The 15655-nt window shown below is 41.2% G+C and overlaps 1 protein-coding gene across 1 annotated transcript; it reads left to right on the forward strand.

Moving 5' to 3' along the window:
- Positions 1-7578: 7578 nt before the first annotated feature.
- Positions 7579-10762, forward strand: LOC102717409. The gene is made up of 6 exons (XM_006648429.3): positions 7579-8406; positions 8630-8706; positions 8909-8969; positions 9059-9311; positions 9401-9851; positions 10040-10762. The coding sequence occupies exons 1-6, from the start codon at positions 7953-7955 to the stop codon at positions 10451-10453; spliced, it is 1710 nt and encodes a 569-aa protein (XP_006648492.2). The 5' UTR covers positions 7579-7952; the 3' UTR covers positions 10454-10762.
- Positions 10763-15655: the final 4893 nt, after the last annotated feature.

Below are 15655 nucleotides of genomic sequence, written 5' to 3' on the forward strand. Positions count from 1 at the left end.
ACGGCTTGATTTTTTTTAATAATGGAAAATATTGCATTTTGGGCTTGATTTAGGCCTCCTTCAAAACGCATCAATTTTACATGACATTGATCATCTGGAGTGGCTGGTTAAGCCTACACCATGCATTGCCACAGTTCATAGAAAACCCAATATTGTGCTACAAAATTGGAAGAAGGCTGCTCTCTTTGCAGGTGTGTGCAGGGAAGGGGGTGGAAAGTTCGAAATTGTTGATTTTGAATAAGAGAATTACTAGCATTCTACTCAAGATTGACATTCTTTAATCTGAGGAAATTATTTAATGTCAATTTGTTATTGTCTAGAGTTATATTTATATGTATCTTCTCTTTAATATGGATTTTCACACATCAAGTGGGAACGTGCCTTCACTTCATAAATGCCGTTCAAATTGTTATGGGAGATTTTGGAACCAAAAAAAATGTTCAAAATAACCTCCTAACTTAATTGCTATTACGATTAACCCCCCCCCCCCCCCCCCCCCCGAACTTAAATACTAGCCTCCAAACTCTTCAAACCGATTTCAATATGGTTTTACTCCTACGTGGCATCTATATGTACATTCAACAAAAACAATGAAGATTTTGAATGATTCAGTAGTTGGCACAGACTTCATGCAGAAAGGAGAGGGGAGGGGGGAATGGTGAGGAAGAAGGTGAGTAGAGGATGGCAAGGGTCACCTTTTTTTAAAAAAAAAAACACCATGTTAAGCCTCAATTTGATTACCGGATTGTCATGAGGCCAAATTGCTGCCACACACGTCACTTAGGACCAATACTGCCTTAAAATCAGTTAGGAGGCTAATTCGTCAGGTTTAAAGAGACTAGCTGCGTAGAATGTCAGGTATTGAAGTTACGTGGGGGGTAAAATTAACTATACACAAAAGTTAGGGGATGCAGTTAGGACTTCAACCCCCCCCCCCCCCCCCCCCCCAAAAAAAAAAGAAAAAACAACATTGAAAGCATAGTCTTGTTTCATACTTCACTCAATCAAATGGATGTGCAATATGCTAAATTTGATTTACATACTAAGGGAAAAAACTGCTCATAACAGTACACAATGGCGCAACCGAATTCGATCTTTTTCTCCCTATTAGATCAAACATAGTCTTGCATGTTTTTTTAAGTGCATATGGCCCTATAGTCTCTATGTTATCAAGTACTTTTAGATTTTTTTTGACTAAGCACATGTCTTTTTACTCATACTTATACTTATAAGCTAACATTTAAATTTTAAAACTTAAATGTAGAGTTGATTTTGAGAAGGGTTTTTCATCGTATTTTATTTTCCAGTCTTTGTTTTTAGATCACAAAGAACTTGTATATGCATGTTTCACCCACAAATTACTTTCTTTAAGACCACAAATTACTTTCTAATCGGTAATAATTTGTTTCGTGTATGTCTGTAAAAATAAAAAGATGAGGCTGCAAGGAAACAACGCACACCAAAAATAGGTCCTTAATCTTTCCCTGAGGTAGGCCCTGTTTAGTTCCTAAAAAATTTTCCAAAAACATCACATTAAATTTTTGAACATTTAAATGAAGCATTAAATATAGATGAAACGAAAAACTAATTGCACAGTTAAGGGAGAAATCTTGAGATGAATCTTTTGAGCCTAATTAGTCCATGATTAACCATAAGTGCTACAGTAACCAATATGTGCTAATGATGGCTTAATTATGCTCAAAAGATCTGTCTCGCGGTTTCCAGCCGAGCTGTGAAATTTATTTTTCCATTCGTGTCCAAAAACTCCTTTTAACGACATCCAGTCAAACGTTCGATATGACTCATCTAAAAAAATTGGCAACTAAACAGGCCTTAGTTACACATTTCTATCACTTGCTAACTCTGACAGCAGTGCTAGGGAGTAGAGGCCCAGCAGGCTCAGTCCACGAGCTTGGAATTTTCTCGACTTATGTCGACAAAAGACTACACGAAGACATGAAGTCCCCAAAGAGAAGAGAAGAGAGCATCCATCCAGGCCAGTACACACAAGTACAGTACTAAAAGATTATATGAATTAGCAACAAGCACATAAGCTACCCCATCACTACTACCTAATCCTGACATCCTGTGGATGATTCCCCTGATCAAAGTTGACCTTGTCCCCCCTCCCTAGGCCCACCCGTATCCTTCAACAAATCCAGATTAATCAGCCCTAATTAAGAGATTTGCTCCGGTTTAATAAAAAGTATCTCGAGATACCGGTATCTCGAGGTACCAAATTGTTTCCCACCATTAGATCTAGCCGAGTAGGACGTGCACTGTTAAATCCAACAATCGGAAATGATTGGATACTTCGAGATATTTTTTATTGGACCGGAGTAAATCTCTCTAATTAATTGTTGCTCACAGGCTAGCCAGAATCATTCATATATGCATCACATTGGATTGGCTAATTACTTAATTAATTAATCTCTCTCTCCTTTTTTTAAAAAAAATATAATTAAAATAAGCTTGTGTGGTACACTTGTGCCCCGGGTAGAAATGTTTCGCTCTCGTCACATGCCACGACATGCCGTCCCAAATTCTCATTGTCTTTGGCTACGCCTCATCAGAGATTCCGGGAAAGTAATTTTTTGGACGATGGGAAAGAGATGGCCTTGGGAGAAATGGAGACTTTTTTGCCTATCTAGGGTTCTTGTCTGGTCTAAGCTAGCTAGGTCATGGATTTTAGCTTCTAGAGCAACTCATTTCTGTTGCCAAGCCACAGGAGGGGCCACAAATGGATTTTCTAGAGCAACTCATTTGACATTTCATCGAGCTGTTTCCATGCCTCCTGTGTTAGAGGCACCTAGTTTTTTTTTTAAAAAAACTTTTCTTCTCTCTCGCGCGCATATATATATATATATATAATATATATAGATAGAAAAATTAGATCTTACTATCATGGGATAGTAGTAACTTCACTCATATCTAAGGTGTAGAAACATCTACATACATATTTTTGCTCTCGCCCCAATAAAAAATACATACACCATTAAATTCCATATTAATGATGTAACTATGTATATATATAATCTATGATTTATAAATAAAGATGTTTTTACACTTTAGACGTGAAAAAAGTAACTAGACCTAATAGTAAGATATATGTGTGTGGGGGCTAGTTCAAATCCAACAATAGTTACTACACTCATGAGGGAGAGACTCCATATAGTGCCGAAAACGCAAGCTTATCCTAGCGTCTCATTTCGCCATCCTAACACGAGAGCGAGCGGGTCGCCATTTTCATGTCTAGTCACTGATGGGGAGACTGGCACGTGAATTATTAATTAAGCTCCGTGTATATGGAAATTAATTAAATGGGTTTTTTTATATAATTGATTAGTCCCAGTGGATCGTTGGGTCAACAACTGGATTGACACGGACAAACGTAAATACATACCTGCTACAGCCTACACACATAAATCGATCTGATTTGGAATGAGTCGGAGCTCGATCGCTCAGTGAGATCCTTATCAAAGGAATCATTCCAAGTTGCATGCTGGGACTAAACGGTATATATATGAAGTGTTCTAAAGTAATTGCATCGTTTCACCTAACATCTGCGATTAATTTTTCGCGATTTGATCGATGACCAAGACATGCTCATGCATGGTTTTGATTATTATTCTGAAGGTTGTTCAGAGATCGAGATCCATAACTAATTTACAAATTCATGTACAGATATAGTATCAACTGTTGGGATGGAGAGTCGTTGAGCTTGGACTAAACTTTAGAGAGAGAGGCTAATCTAACTCGTATAAAATTAAATCTAGGGAAACTAATATAAACGTACGTATATGTATACAAGGAAGTTTTTTAATTAATCAATTGTATGTATTCATGCAATGATGTAAATATATAATTAGTTATATATGTCCACGTATTATATATATTGTGCAGGTATACATAGCATGAACCTGGGTACTACAGTGCTGGAGCACTTGCGGGCATGCAGGGCATCGTGTGCCATCAACTGCTCCGGAATATGCCGCACGAACGAATTAATTAAGAAAAATAAAACTAATTGATTTGAAGGGATGGTTAGCTATATACATTGGCAAACACATGATACTCTCTTCGTTTACGACGTAAGACGCTTTATCGATGTATAGTTTCATTTGTTGATATCTGCACCATTGTACCTAAACGATGTTAAATTGTATCACATGGTGGCCCGCGTATATTGCCGGCTATCATTATTATAAGTTCTAGCTATACATGGCTCCTTATCTTAAAATTGATTATTTTAAATCTTCAATTTGAATTTCAGATTTTCTAACTTATCTACATGGAACCATATTATACTTTTCTTTGATTTTTAATTCCAAAATTGTATTTATACTACTTGTATTCGAAATTGTACTCGTACATAATATCTTTTCCGCAAAATATTTTTAATATGTCTAAATTGTATTTATACATCGACTAGTACTTAGTTTTAAGGAGAATTTTAGATGTTTCAAAATTATATCGGTAGATAGACTCTTTACTCAATATTAATTACTTTAATTTAGTTGTAATCCGAATTTTAGATGTTTCTAGGTTATATTTGTAGATGGACTCTTCACTCAGTATTAATTATTTTCTAATTTTAATCTATTTTTGTATTTTTCTAAACAGTATTTGCACATGGACTCTTTTTTACTTTTCTTTATTTTTTTAATTCCCACATTCAATTTCTAATCTGATTCTATTTTACATATATATAATACTCGATATTACTTATTTTTAACTAGAATTTTGGATGTTTCTAAATTGTATTTCTAGATGGACTCTTAACTCAATATTATTTTTTTAGAAAAAAATTAATCCAAAGTCTAGATGTTTTTAAATTGTATTTCTAGATAGACTTTCACTTAATATTAATAATTTTTATTTTTAACCGAATTCTGGATTTTCTAAATTGTATTTACACCTGAACCTTTTTATTTTTCTTTATTTTAATTCGAAATTTCTCTTTCTAATCGGATCATTTTTTTTCAACTAATGTGGGATTTTCTAGCGTATGATTGCTAAAGTGGTGGCTCATTTTCCTATTATATCTATAATAGATTAATGCTATATTATATTCAATGTTAAATCAATCTTGTGCGTTTAGCTTCCTCTCCTGTTCACAATAAAAGAGGCCATTTCTTGTGAGAGTTTTGGCTTATCATAGCTAGCTATCTAGCTTTTCCTACACACCTTTAATTAATCAATAAGGCAATGCATGCTTGCTTGTCCACTTACCAACAGTTTTCTCCGCGTTAGATCGTGTAGAAAAGACAGGAGGAAACGATCGACTAACCCAATCATCAGGGGAGCTGACGATGGCTTTAGAGCAAGTATAATAGCAAACTGTTATATGCTTATGTGGAGGAGAGAGGGGATGAGAGAGTGTAAGCAGCCTGTAAGTTTGTAGCCGGCCAGCTTAGACACAGGAACCAAGAAATTCTGTGAGAGTAACATGTGGGTCATGTATTAATGATAAAGAGCTAACTAGTATATGCATGAACCAAGAGAAGACTATAAAAAGTCTTATAGACAGCTTGTTAATTATATTATTAGCCTTGCTCTTACCGTTCATGCAGGTACTATCCCAAAAGCATATGCATGTCGTCGTCGTCGTGTTGTCACACGAATCAACAGCAGCTTTTTTTTCATGGCTTTTCCACCAATGTGGGAGAGAGAGGAGCAGAGAGGGAGAGAGAGAGAGCAGAGCAATCCCATGAATTCCGTGACGACGCAACCACATTCCGCCGGCGAATTCGTGTGATCGTCCGTCCCCTTTTTTCTGCACGAGGGAGAGCCCTCCTTTTTGCCTCCTCCTACGTCCCCAAACCATAAACAACCAACCAAATTCAGTTGATTAAAAGGTATATATATATATATATTTATTTATTTATCATTAATTCTTAAGAAAGTAACTAGACTATATTTTCTAGTATAAAATTTAGTATTTCTAGTTATTTTATATTTTCTTTTATATATATATATATATATACGGAAATACATAATGAACGCACGTTTATCTACTCAAACAATATCTACCATGCATCAATCATCCATGATGATTATATATACACATACATATACATATATGTGTATTTATTTGGTGCTTACAATTAGTTTACCTCTGGTTGGAATGTATGATAGATAAGTTGGATCTACAGATCATAATCTATGGGTTGGTTGTTGAGTGTGGCCTACAGAATTAATAATTATATTCAGGCTGGTTCCGTAGGCATAAGTTTTCTTAGGTCTCAATAGTTGTTTTCCTTAAAATATTCTTTTGGTACTTTGAATATAATTTACTGTGAGAAATGAAATTCGAGTTGTATTGACCAACTAGCATAACCAAAAAGTTTAAGCTAATAATAAGAAATAAAACAATTCTCTTATATTTCAATGCTCCTCTTCACACGAGGGTTAGAACGGGGATGCATTTTTTTATTTAATTAATTGTGTGTTGATCAATTGGATTTGAACTTGAAAACATTTAATTGGTTGTCTATTGAGTTACATACGTTAACCAGTTTAACAAAAAAAAACTTAAATCGATAAGAAGAAAACATACAATCACTTATATTCTAACATAATTAGCACCTAATTTCCTATACATCTATAATTGTTTAAAGAAAATATTTATATAAACTATATTGTGCTGGAAGCAGTTTTTCCATGAGTGGATGTACACATGTTTTATATATGCAGGTTTCCCAAAAAGTTATCGACTTCGTTAAAATAAATTGATAATATAGATATATCACTCCACGAACATTCGAGTTTAACTTCTACCTACATATATAAAAACAAAATTTGGTTCTACTTGTGTGAAGCAAGTGCTAGATCACATACTAATATATCTTAACAATTCTTTTAATAAAAAGTGACATTTTAGTACATATATACATGCATGTGTGTGTGTGACGAGACATTAACTGACGTACGTCGACAGTGAGTACAAGAGGAGATTAATTAGACGGAGAGTGTATACGAATACATGGTTAGCTAGCTAGGTAGATGTGTGCATTGCATCAGGAATGAAATAAATACATGGACCTGTCAAACATTTGTTCCTTTTAGCTACTAGTAGCTAGCCATAGCTAGCTGTTTAAACAAGGCTGTCAAAGGGGAGAGGCAGAGGTCAACCACCAACGCTTTGTTTTTGTGTCACGGAGCGCAGCTCAGATCCACACGACAAGGCGGTCAGTGTCCCCAGCGAGAAAACTATTAGGGCAAGGAAATGCTTTTGGAATCCAGCCAGATTGGCTGGCAGATTGGGGTCACATGAGCTCACAAAGAGCTCAGCTCACTCGTGCATGCATGGATTCATGCAAAACCTAGCTAATAGGAAAGCATAAAAACCAAGAAAAAGGATCTCACTGCTGCCATGTAAAGTATGCTTCCGCCATTTAGTCCATGAACCTCACCAAAAGCTCTTGTCTTTAGCTACTAAGCTAATCAATTTTTAGCCCCCTTTTTCTTTCTCTGTTAGTTGTAATCTACTTTAACCTGAGATAGCTGTAGTTTCTCTTCTCTGTGTATATATATGTGTGTGTCCATTGCGTATGTGTGCATACCAAACACAAGGACAGGGTCAGGATTATATTGGAGATCAGATCAAATAACAAATTTCTAGCTTGCAACAGTGTTTCAAAACCAGTCAATGTAGGAGGAGAATGCTTGTCCAATTCCCTCTTATTTTATTCGCACATCATTAGCCAGTAGCTAGCTAGCTTGCTTATGCTTCTTCCCATCTCTCACAGTACTACTACTAATTCCCATCATATCATTGCTTCCCTCATCACACCCATCTCCTTCTTCCTCCCCCTTTCCTAGCCATTCCACCTGCATGCCCATGCGACTCCGATGATCCACCAGCCATGGCAAGATGCTTGAGAGGAAGATAGGTGATACACAGGAGAGGCTAATCCATCAGCATCAGCATCAGCATCAGCCTGAGTGAGATGAAGGATAAGGAAGTGGTTGCTGAGATTGTTGAGGATGATGATGAGGAGACGAAGAGGCCGGTTGAGAAGAATCGGTTGGACCTCAACGAGGTCGTCATGGATGTGGAGAGCGAGGAGGGAGAAGTCGGCGACGATGACGAAGACGACGATGGGGAGGACGAGGAGGACGAGGGGGATGACGACGACGATGATGGCGGTAGCACCACCGACGTTGCGGGAAGCAGGAGCTCCAGCAACAACAGCAGCACCAACAATCACGTCTCCGAGAGCAAGCTGAAAGGCGACAAGGATCACGGCGGCGGCGGCGGCGGCAAGTCGGAGGGGAACGGCGGCGAGCAGAGGGTGCCGTCGGTGCGGCAGTACAACCGGTCCAAGATGCCTCGGCTCCGGTGGACGCCGGACCTCCACATGGCCTTCGTCCACGCCGTCGAGAGGCTCGGCGGCCAAGAGAGTAAGTGATTCACCAATTTAACTGAAGTTTGGTTAATTATCGCATGGCATGCACGATATGTATGTATGCATATATGAGCAAGCTGCCTGCATCGATGTGTTGCAATTGTATCTCTATTATGGATTCTTTTTAGATTTTGTGATTCAAATTTTCATCTCCAATTTCTTGATTGTTGTGTATTAATTATTTTTTTCTCACCCTTAATTTGCATGTTGGTGTGTAGGAGCAACTCCTAAGCTGGTGCTTCAGATGATGAATGTTAGGGGGCTCAGCATTGCTCATGTGAAAAGCCACTTGCAGGTAAATTCGTTGCTCTAAATTTGTTGTTGTATTTATGCACTCTCAATTCATGGTCGACCTGTCCAGCTTGTAGCTTCTGATCAATTCCATAATTTCATTATCACCGATCACTCCACAATTATTCTTAACTACTGTAGAAACATGATTGAGATTGGCAACTAATTAATTAACATTTTGATCGATCGATCCAATTTTGTTACAGATGTACAGGAGCAAGAAATTAGACCACGAAGGTCGCCAGATCAGGGGATCCATCGCCTCAGGTTTGCTTTGCATTCATCGATCTGTGAAATATTTTCATTTCAAGAAGTTAAAAAGATTTTCTTGGGTGTATACGTACGTGCATCAGCAGTGTTTTCTCCGATGGATTTCCACCTGACGAGAGGCGACAGACGCTTCCACGACATGCTCCTCCAGAGAGCCGCCGCGCTCTCCTCCAGGCCGCCGGAGCACGGCGGTTTCTTCGCGTCGAGGAGCGGCGGCGGCGGCGGCGGCGGCGGAGGAGGAGCCTTGCCGGAACAGGCCAGCCGGCTGTACGGGCTCCTCCAACACCGGCAGTCTCCGGCGTCGTCGCAGACGTTCGATTTCAAGAACAGCAGCTTCAGGTAAGGGACGTGGCTAGCTTAGCTAACCATGCTAATGGTGTATCTTGTGCAGACGAAACCCTAATTTCTGCGAGTCTGGATCTGCGTAGGAACCAAGAGTGGTCGTTCAGCTTCAACCAGCGGGAAGTGATCAAGCCGTCGTCGTCGTCGACCACGGCGGCGGCGCACTTGTTCGCGTCCTCGTCCGCGACCAGGCGGTGGCCGCCGTCAACCGCCGCGGCCGGTGCCGACGCCGGAGATCATCGGCAAATGGTAGACGGAAGATTCGGGTACTACGCCGGGAACGGCGCGTCGTCGACTCGGCCGCAGCTGATAGCGAGGTCGGCGGCCATGGCGCCACCGGCGACGATGTTGGCGGCGGCCGCGGTCACCGCAGGACGCGATCACCGTTTCCCGTTTGGATGGCACAGCGGCGGCGGAGGCGGCGGGGGCGGTTGCTACGACCCTGCAGCCAGCACGGTGGCCGGCGGCGGCGGCAGGAACAGATCGTCGTCGGATCCCGTGGTGATCGACGAAGCCCTAGATTCCCGGCGCCTCGAGGTCCGTGCCCATTCGTATCCATGGCGCCATGCATCATACACCGTCATTCTCTACGACTACGATTGCAGTACACTCTACAAAGAAACAAACGCATCGAGTTCATTTCTCAATCTCTGACACGTACGCCCATGTATTGGACAGTGTAAACTAACTAATTTTTCTGTCGCGACATTGCATGTGCGGCTCAGCAGCAGAAGCATGCAGAACCAACGACGACGATGACCCCGGCCACCACACCGTCCGGCAAGAGGCCGCCGGAGTGGGCGGCGCCGGATCTGCAGCTCAGCCTGTCCCCGACTACGATGGCCGCCGGCGCAGCCAAGAGGAGCAAGACGACGCCGCCGACGACGAGCACGACAGTGTCAGAGCAAGAAGCACAGATGGATCGCCGCAGCAACAAGCTGTCCATCTCGCTCTCGCTCTCGCCGCCGGCAGCGGCAGCAGCAGCAGCTAACTCTTCCATGGATTCGTCCATGGCGCAGCAGCAGCAGCAGCAGCAGAAGCAAGAAAAGACAACAATAGAAAGCAGCGAGGAGGCCTCTGATGATGATCTGGGGCAGAGTACTTTGGATCTGACCATGTCGATCAGAGCATTGGAGTGAGATCTTTCAAGTACTTTGCACCCCCCAAGGCCTTCCAAGAACTGCACACTGCACCATGCATGACAGCAATAAGATTAATTGTTAATTTTTTAACCTTTGTCTATCTCTCATCTACCACTAGTCCAGTACATAGATATATATGTGTATGGTATGGTCATGCATGCATGTTTGCTTGGTTATTGTTTCTAGGGGGTACTCTTTGCTATCGAGCTATATATGGCCATATGCATGCATGCATGATCAATCACTGTTCTTCTGTGACAACATCTTTGGGAAACTAAAACCATCCAGATAATTAAGTATCAGTGTGCAGAAGTTCTAATTAATCTAATGTGTCATTCCATGCATTAATCTGTCTATTTTTCTATTTATAAACCACATGATTTTCTCATTTATCACCTAAACTCACATGACATTTACTTTCCTCATCCCCCACCCCCAAAAAGAACTCCATTTATGGCTAAATATGAACCTAGCTAGACAAGCACTTGTGTGGGATTAAATTGTTTTTTTAGTGGATGGAGTATATTTTATGGTTGAGCGTGTACCTATGTTTTTTGCACCATGAGCCTACCTAACTGGTAACAGAATGCAGTGTGAGGGTCCCTCTGGGAGGCGAGGAAAACAGGTAGGTTTGGGTTAATTTTCACATCATATTATGTAAAACTGCAAATCAAAGGATGGCATGTTGCTGCGAGCAACGGTCAGGTAGCTTAGCCCCCGGTGGCGGTAGTGATGACGTCCGTCTAGCCCGTCTCGTCAAGCATGTACCCAAGGCCTTTGTGCTTTGAGCAAGCTTGACACTCTTTCATGTGCTGGAAAGCATGCCTCCCCCATGTTCCGGCATAGGCCCTAGAGGTTGCAATTAGATTGGCCCCTAGCAAAGGTCGGCCTATTCCTTAGTAAAGCCCTTGGATCGTGGTGACCCTTGAGTGTCACTTCACCAACATTATTGGGCCTTCACCGACATTCACCAGGTGGTGAAGGCTCAACGAAAAGGCCGGTGGCGACTATAAGTGTTATGAGAATCAGGGTTTCCATACCAGTAGCTCATGTTGCCCATTGCTCCATTTGCGGTTCATCATAAGTAAGGGCGATGATGTTGATGAGATTGATGTCACTGGATAGGGCGCATTCCCTATTTTGCACGCCTGCTCAAGGCATCCTCCCATCGCTTTTAATGTAGTTGCTTGAGGCAGAGCATGTTACACACCATACATGCCTGACACAATGCATGCACAACATTAAACATAGTAAGTGAGGCATGTTGGAGGCCCCACTACTAGAACTTAGGTGTGTGCCATGCTAATGGGCATTAGACTACCCTGACACTGGCTTGCTCTTTAGGGGAGGGGATCAGGTCAGCTTGACTGGTCTCAAAGGGGGCACAGCCAGGTCCAGAGGGGACCCGCTTGCTCCTCATGAAAGGGTTAAGTATGGCCCATCCCTCCCAATAGGAACCCTGACAGTAGCATCACTCGTCCTATCGACAGTGATGGGATATGCTCATTGATGGATTTCCCAAAAGATAAGAGACACACTTAATAGGATCTAGTAGCCACACTCTTCTCAAGAGTCGATCGTTGTATTATCCCTTTGATACTATAAATGGAGTACCTAGCCCAATAGGAAGAAAGATCGATCCAAGAGAGAATGATCCGAGAGATCCAAGCTCAACAGTCTAAAACACACTAAGGATTGAGTTCGAGTCAAGCACCAGAGGAGTAGGGTATTACGATTCTACGACCCAAGCTTGTATACTTGTGGTGGTCAGTGCGCTTTCTTCATGCATTTTCTCTTTAAACATTCGAGGTAGCGATCTCTCATGTTCCCTGGCCCAAATTCAAAGGGGTCCCATGATCTCCTACTAAAGGGGTTCATTCTCTGACACAAGCGTGCATACCTTACTGGGAGCTTTGAGTAGCCACACAATGTTGCAAACCACCTGTGCAAAACCGTGCAATGAGTTCATCTCCTGAGAAAGGAGACATTGGCTGGAGGTTTGAGATGTCAGCAAAGGTAGGCCATCACGGGCACCACCCCGTTTGGAGTTCATGTGGGATGTCTTTTCCTACCTTGTTCTGATCAGGGCTAAGGCCGACCCAAGCAAGGGAGCCGCTAGATCTAAAACAGGGGTTTCCATATCTGAATAGAATGGAGGTGGTGACATTGATTGGAGATGCGGAAGATAAAGGGGGAATGGAAGCCTGGATACTAATGGTTTGCCAACGAAGTACCCCACGCTGAACTCACCCTTTGGTTTCATGTGTCTTGTGGGAAGTGATAGAGGAGAGAGAGGAACGAGGGAGGAGGCGACTGTGGGAGGTCAAGGAAGGGGACTTTTAACCTTTTGTCACTCTTTACAAGGAAAGTTTAATCTCTCGAACAACACTTGTGACAGGAGAGTGACAAAATTGTTACCGCTTACTCATAAGAGTGGCTCAAAGTTAAATTTCCTACATAGAGGCCGTAGACGGTGGCAGTGAGGTGGGCATAGATGGGGCTCGATGGCTAAGAATCGTCGCCTCTCAAGTCACTTGAACAAACAACATGGCCCCTCAAACCACCCTGAGTTGTACAATCCACTTTTTGATCTTTATTGTGTCTACTTGCACAATTTGAAGACATTGCACTACACCTTTTGCTTTAGTTATCATTGCTACCCATGATTATATAAATAGGCAATATGTTGTCATGCCTGGGATGATATCAAAGTTATCCATCTCTAGGATTATCGACATGTGCATGAATATCCATTCTATCACAACCCATGGCTTTGGCCTGAACTGCAACAGTGCAACACCACACGGGTGTAGAGATTTATGTGTTGCTAGCAATACAAAGGCCTCTCAATCTCCAACAACAATTCTTGCACTTACTTCTCTACTTTCATCTCCGAACCGTGTACAGATGTTCACTTTTGTATAATCTTCGGGTGGTTCTTGACATTTCTCTTCCTGAAAATAATGCTAGCTCATTATACTTTCTCTTGATTCATCAAACATAGCACCTTTTCCCTTGACATCATCTACATACTTCTTGTCGGACAAGCAAAATTTTACTTTCATATTGATTAGAAAGCTAGCTGAACCATATAGTTCCCAATCCTTTACCATGCATGAATCATATCATTTCTGAGATATCAAACCCTCCATAATAGGCACAAGAAACCAGTGTGGTCATGTCATAGCAAACATAGATGCTTTAGACAATGGACAAAACTCTCTTTAACTTTTTGTAGAAAAACATAAGTGGTCAAAGTTGAAGATAAATAGACAATGACAAATATTTGAAAATGGGGGGACTATATCATTTGGTCGAGGAATAGTGATGTAGGCCATCGATTCCTCAAAATTTCCGGTTGACACTTAGGACATGTTCGTTTGCAAGGTTTCCCAACTTCTACTTATTGTCTATTTACTGCCCAAATTATTCATGTCTAATAGAATTTGCATGATATTACAATATTGCTATTTGGCTTAATTCGAGCCTTAAGTGTCTCACATAAGCATAACCTTTTGGAGCTATTGCATAACTGGCCCTATTTTAAGAGCTAACTGCAGATTTGACCTCAGTTTTCAAATTTGAAGCAGCCGGTTGACATACCCTAATATGTTAAGTGAGCATAACGGTGTTAAATGAGACATAAATGGATGTTTTATCCTTGCATATTTGACCCTATTTTGTAAATGCTTATTCCACATATGTCCCTTGTGGAACGGAGGGAATAACAAAAATAAAATATAATCAAAACGAACCAAATTCACTCAAATTCCAAGAGAAAAGTTGACACAAAATTGTTCTAGTAGAAACAAATTTGTGGCAATTCAAACAATGTGGACTAATCAAACCTGTATTACACGACCACTTTGAGCACTTTCATTAATCCAGGAGGCTAATGAATAAATCAAATTGAACATCCCGAGAACACAAAATAATAATTCATGCATGACCGATTCGATCACCTCTAAGCTAAACCCAGAAACCAAAATTATCTGGTGGCTAGTGGCTTGCACTTAAATTAATCATATCATGACACTGCTATGGCATATATAATTAGCTAAGCTAATTAACTATCTAGATATAATGTACATATGTACACAAATGCAATGCTTCGTCGCTTTCGGCTAGATGGGCACCTTCTTCTCCCTAAGCTTCAACACATTCCTGTGGCGGTTGGAGTGCTCGTCGCCATTGAAGCTCGGGCTTGTCGATGGCCGGTACTCCGGCAATAGCCCGTCCATCTTGCTCTAAATGCCACACATGTTGCAGAGTGTGTTGGGGCCCTCAGGCCCCATATGGCACTACGATGTTTTCGACGTGCCGTAGTGGCTGCACCACATATCCTTCTACACCTATCGATTGGGCTGGCATCCCACCTCACGCGGCCATGCCGGTGGTAGCTGCCACTGCATCCTTCTCCACCATCGCCGTTGCTGTTGTTGCTGAGGCTGCACTAGTCCGACGCTCGCCGCCACCATGCGCAAACCCTAGTCTGAGCCTCCAACCCTCTCGTGCGGGAAAGAGTGTACAGGGAATTGAAGGAAGGTGATAAGGTTAGATGAGGGGGGTAGTTTTGTCTTTTCATGTGTCCTTTTCTTTTTTTTATATATTTTTTATTCTGATTTCTCACGGTACCTTGACATTAGGGGCAGACAACTGCTTGCCTACTTCATATTTTAAAACCGATGAAAAAAGATGGTCAAATCTAGCTCTCAAAATATGGCTAGTTATGCAATAACCCATAACCTTTTTGTTGAACGAGAGTTGATTGCTTACCGTAGAAAGCAAGAAGGAATGACCGATGTTAAGTCTAATTTTATTCAGGAGAGAATCTAAGAGATACGATTGACAAATGTCTAATTCTAAGAGATATCATCAACGATTGCAAGTTGTACAAAATGCCATCATATAAATATATTTTATCTAAGAAATGTCATCGTCGTTTAGGTTCCATTAGCAGTCCTCTATTAAGTGATATAAGATGAACATTCCACTTATGGGATGAATAGAGCCCTAACGATGATGATATTTTTAGACCGAGTAATTTGTACGGTATCATTTCATAGAACTTAAAATCGTCGATAACATTTCTTAGGCTCAGACATTTGGTAATACCATTTATTAGATTTTCTCTTTTTTTCCACTAGGCTATTTCCATCAAATGGTCCTTTGAAATACAGAATTAAGAAAAACAGAGGA

Source organism: Oryza brachyantha, chromosome 2, assembly GCF_000231095.2.
Source record: "Oryza brachyantha chromosome 2, ObraRS2, whole genome shotgun sequence".
Taxonomy (NCBI): domain Eukaryota; kingdom Viridiplantae; phylum Streptophyta; class Magnoliopsida; order Poales; family Poaceae; genus Oryza; species Oryza brachyantha.

Excerpts from the sequence above, each read along its gene's own strand:
- LOC102717409 (XM_006648429.3), top strand. The coding sequence starts at position 7,953 with ATGAAGGATAAGGAAGTGGTTGCTGAGATTGTTGAGGATGATGATGAG. Across the intron at positions 8,407-8,629 it reads GAGGCTCGGCGGCCAAGAGA|GAGCAACTCCTAAGCTGGTG; the intron begins GTAAGTGATTCA and ends GTTGGTGTGTAG. Across the intron at positions 9,852-10,039 it reads TAGATTCCCGGCGCCTCGAG|CAGCAGAAGCATGCAGAACC; the intron begins GTCCGTGCCCAT and ends TGTGCGGCTCAG.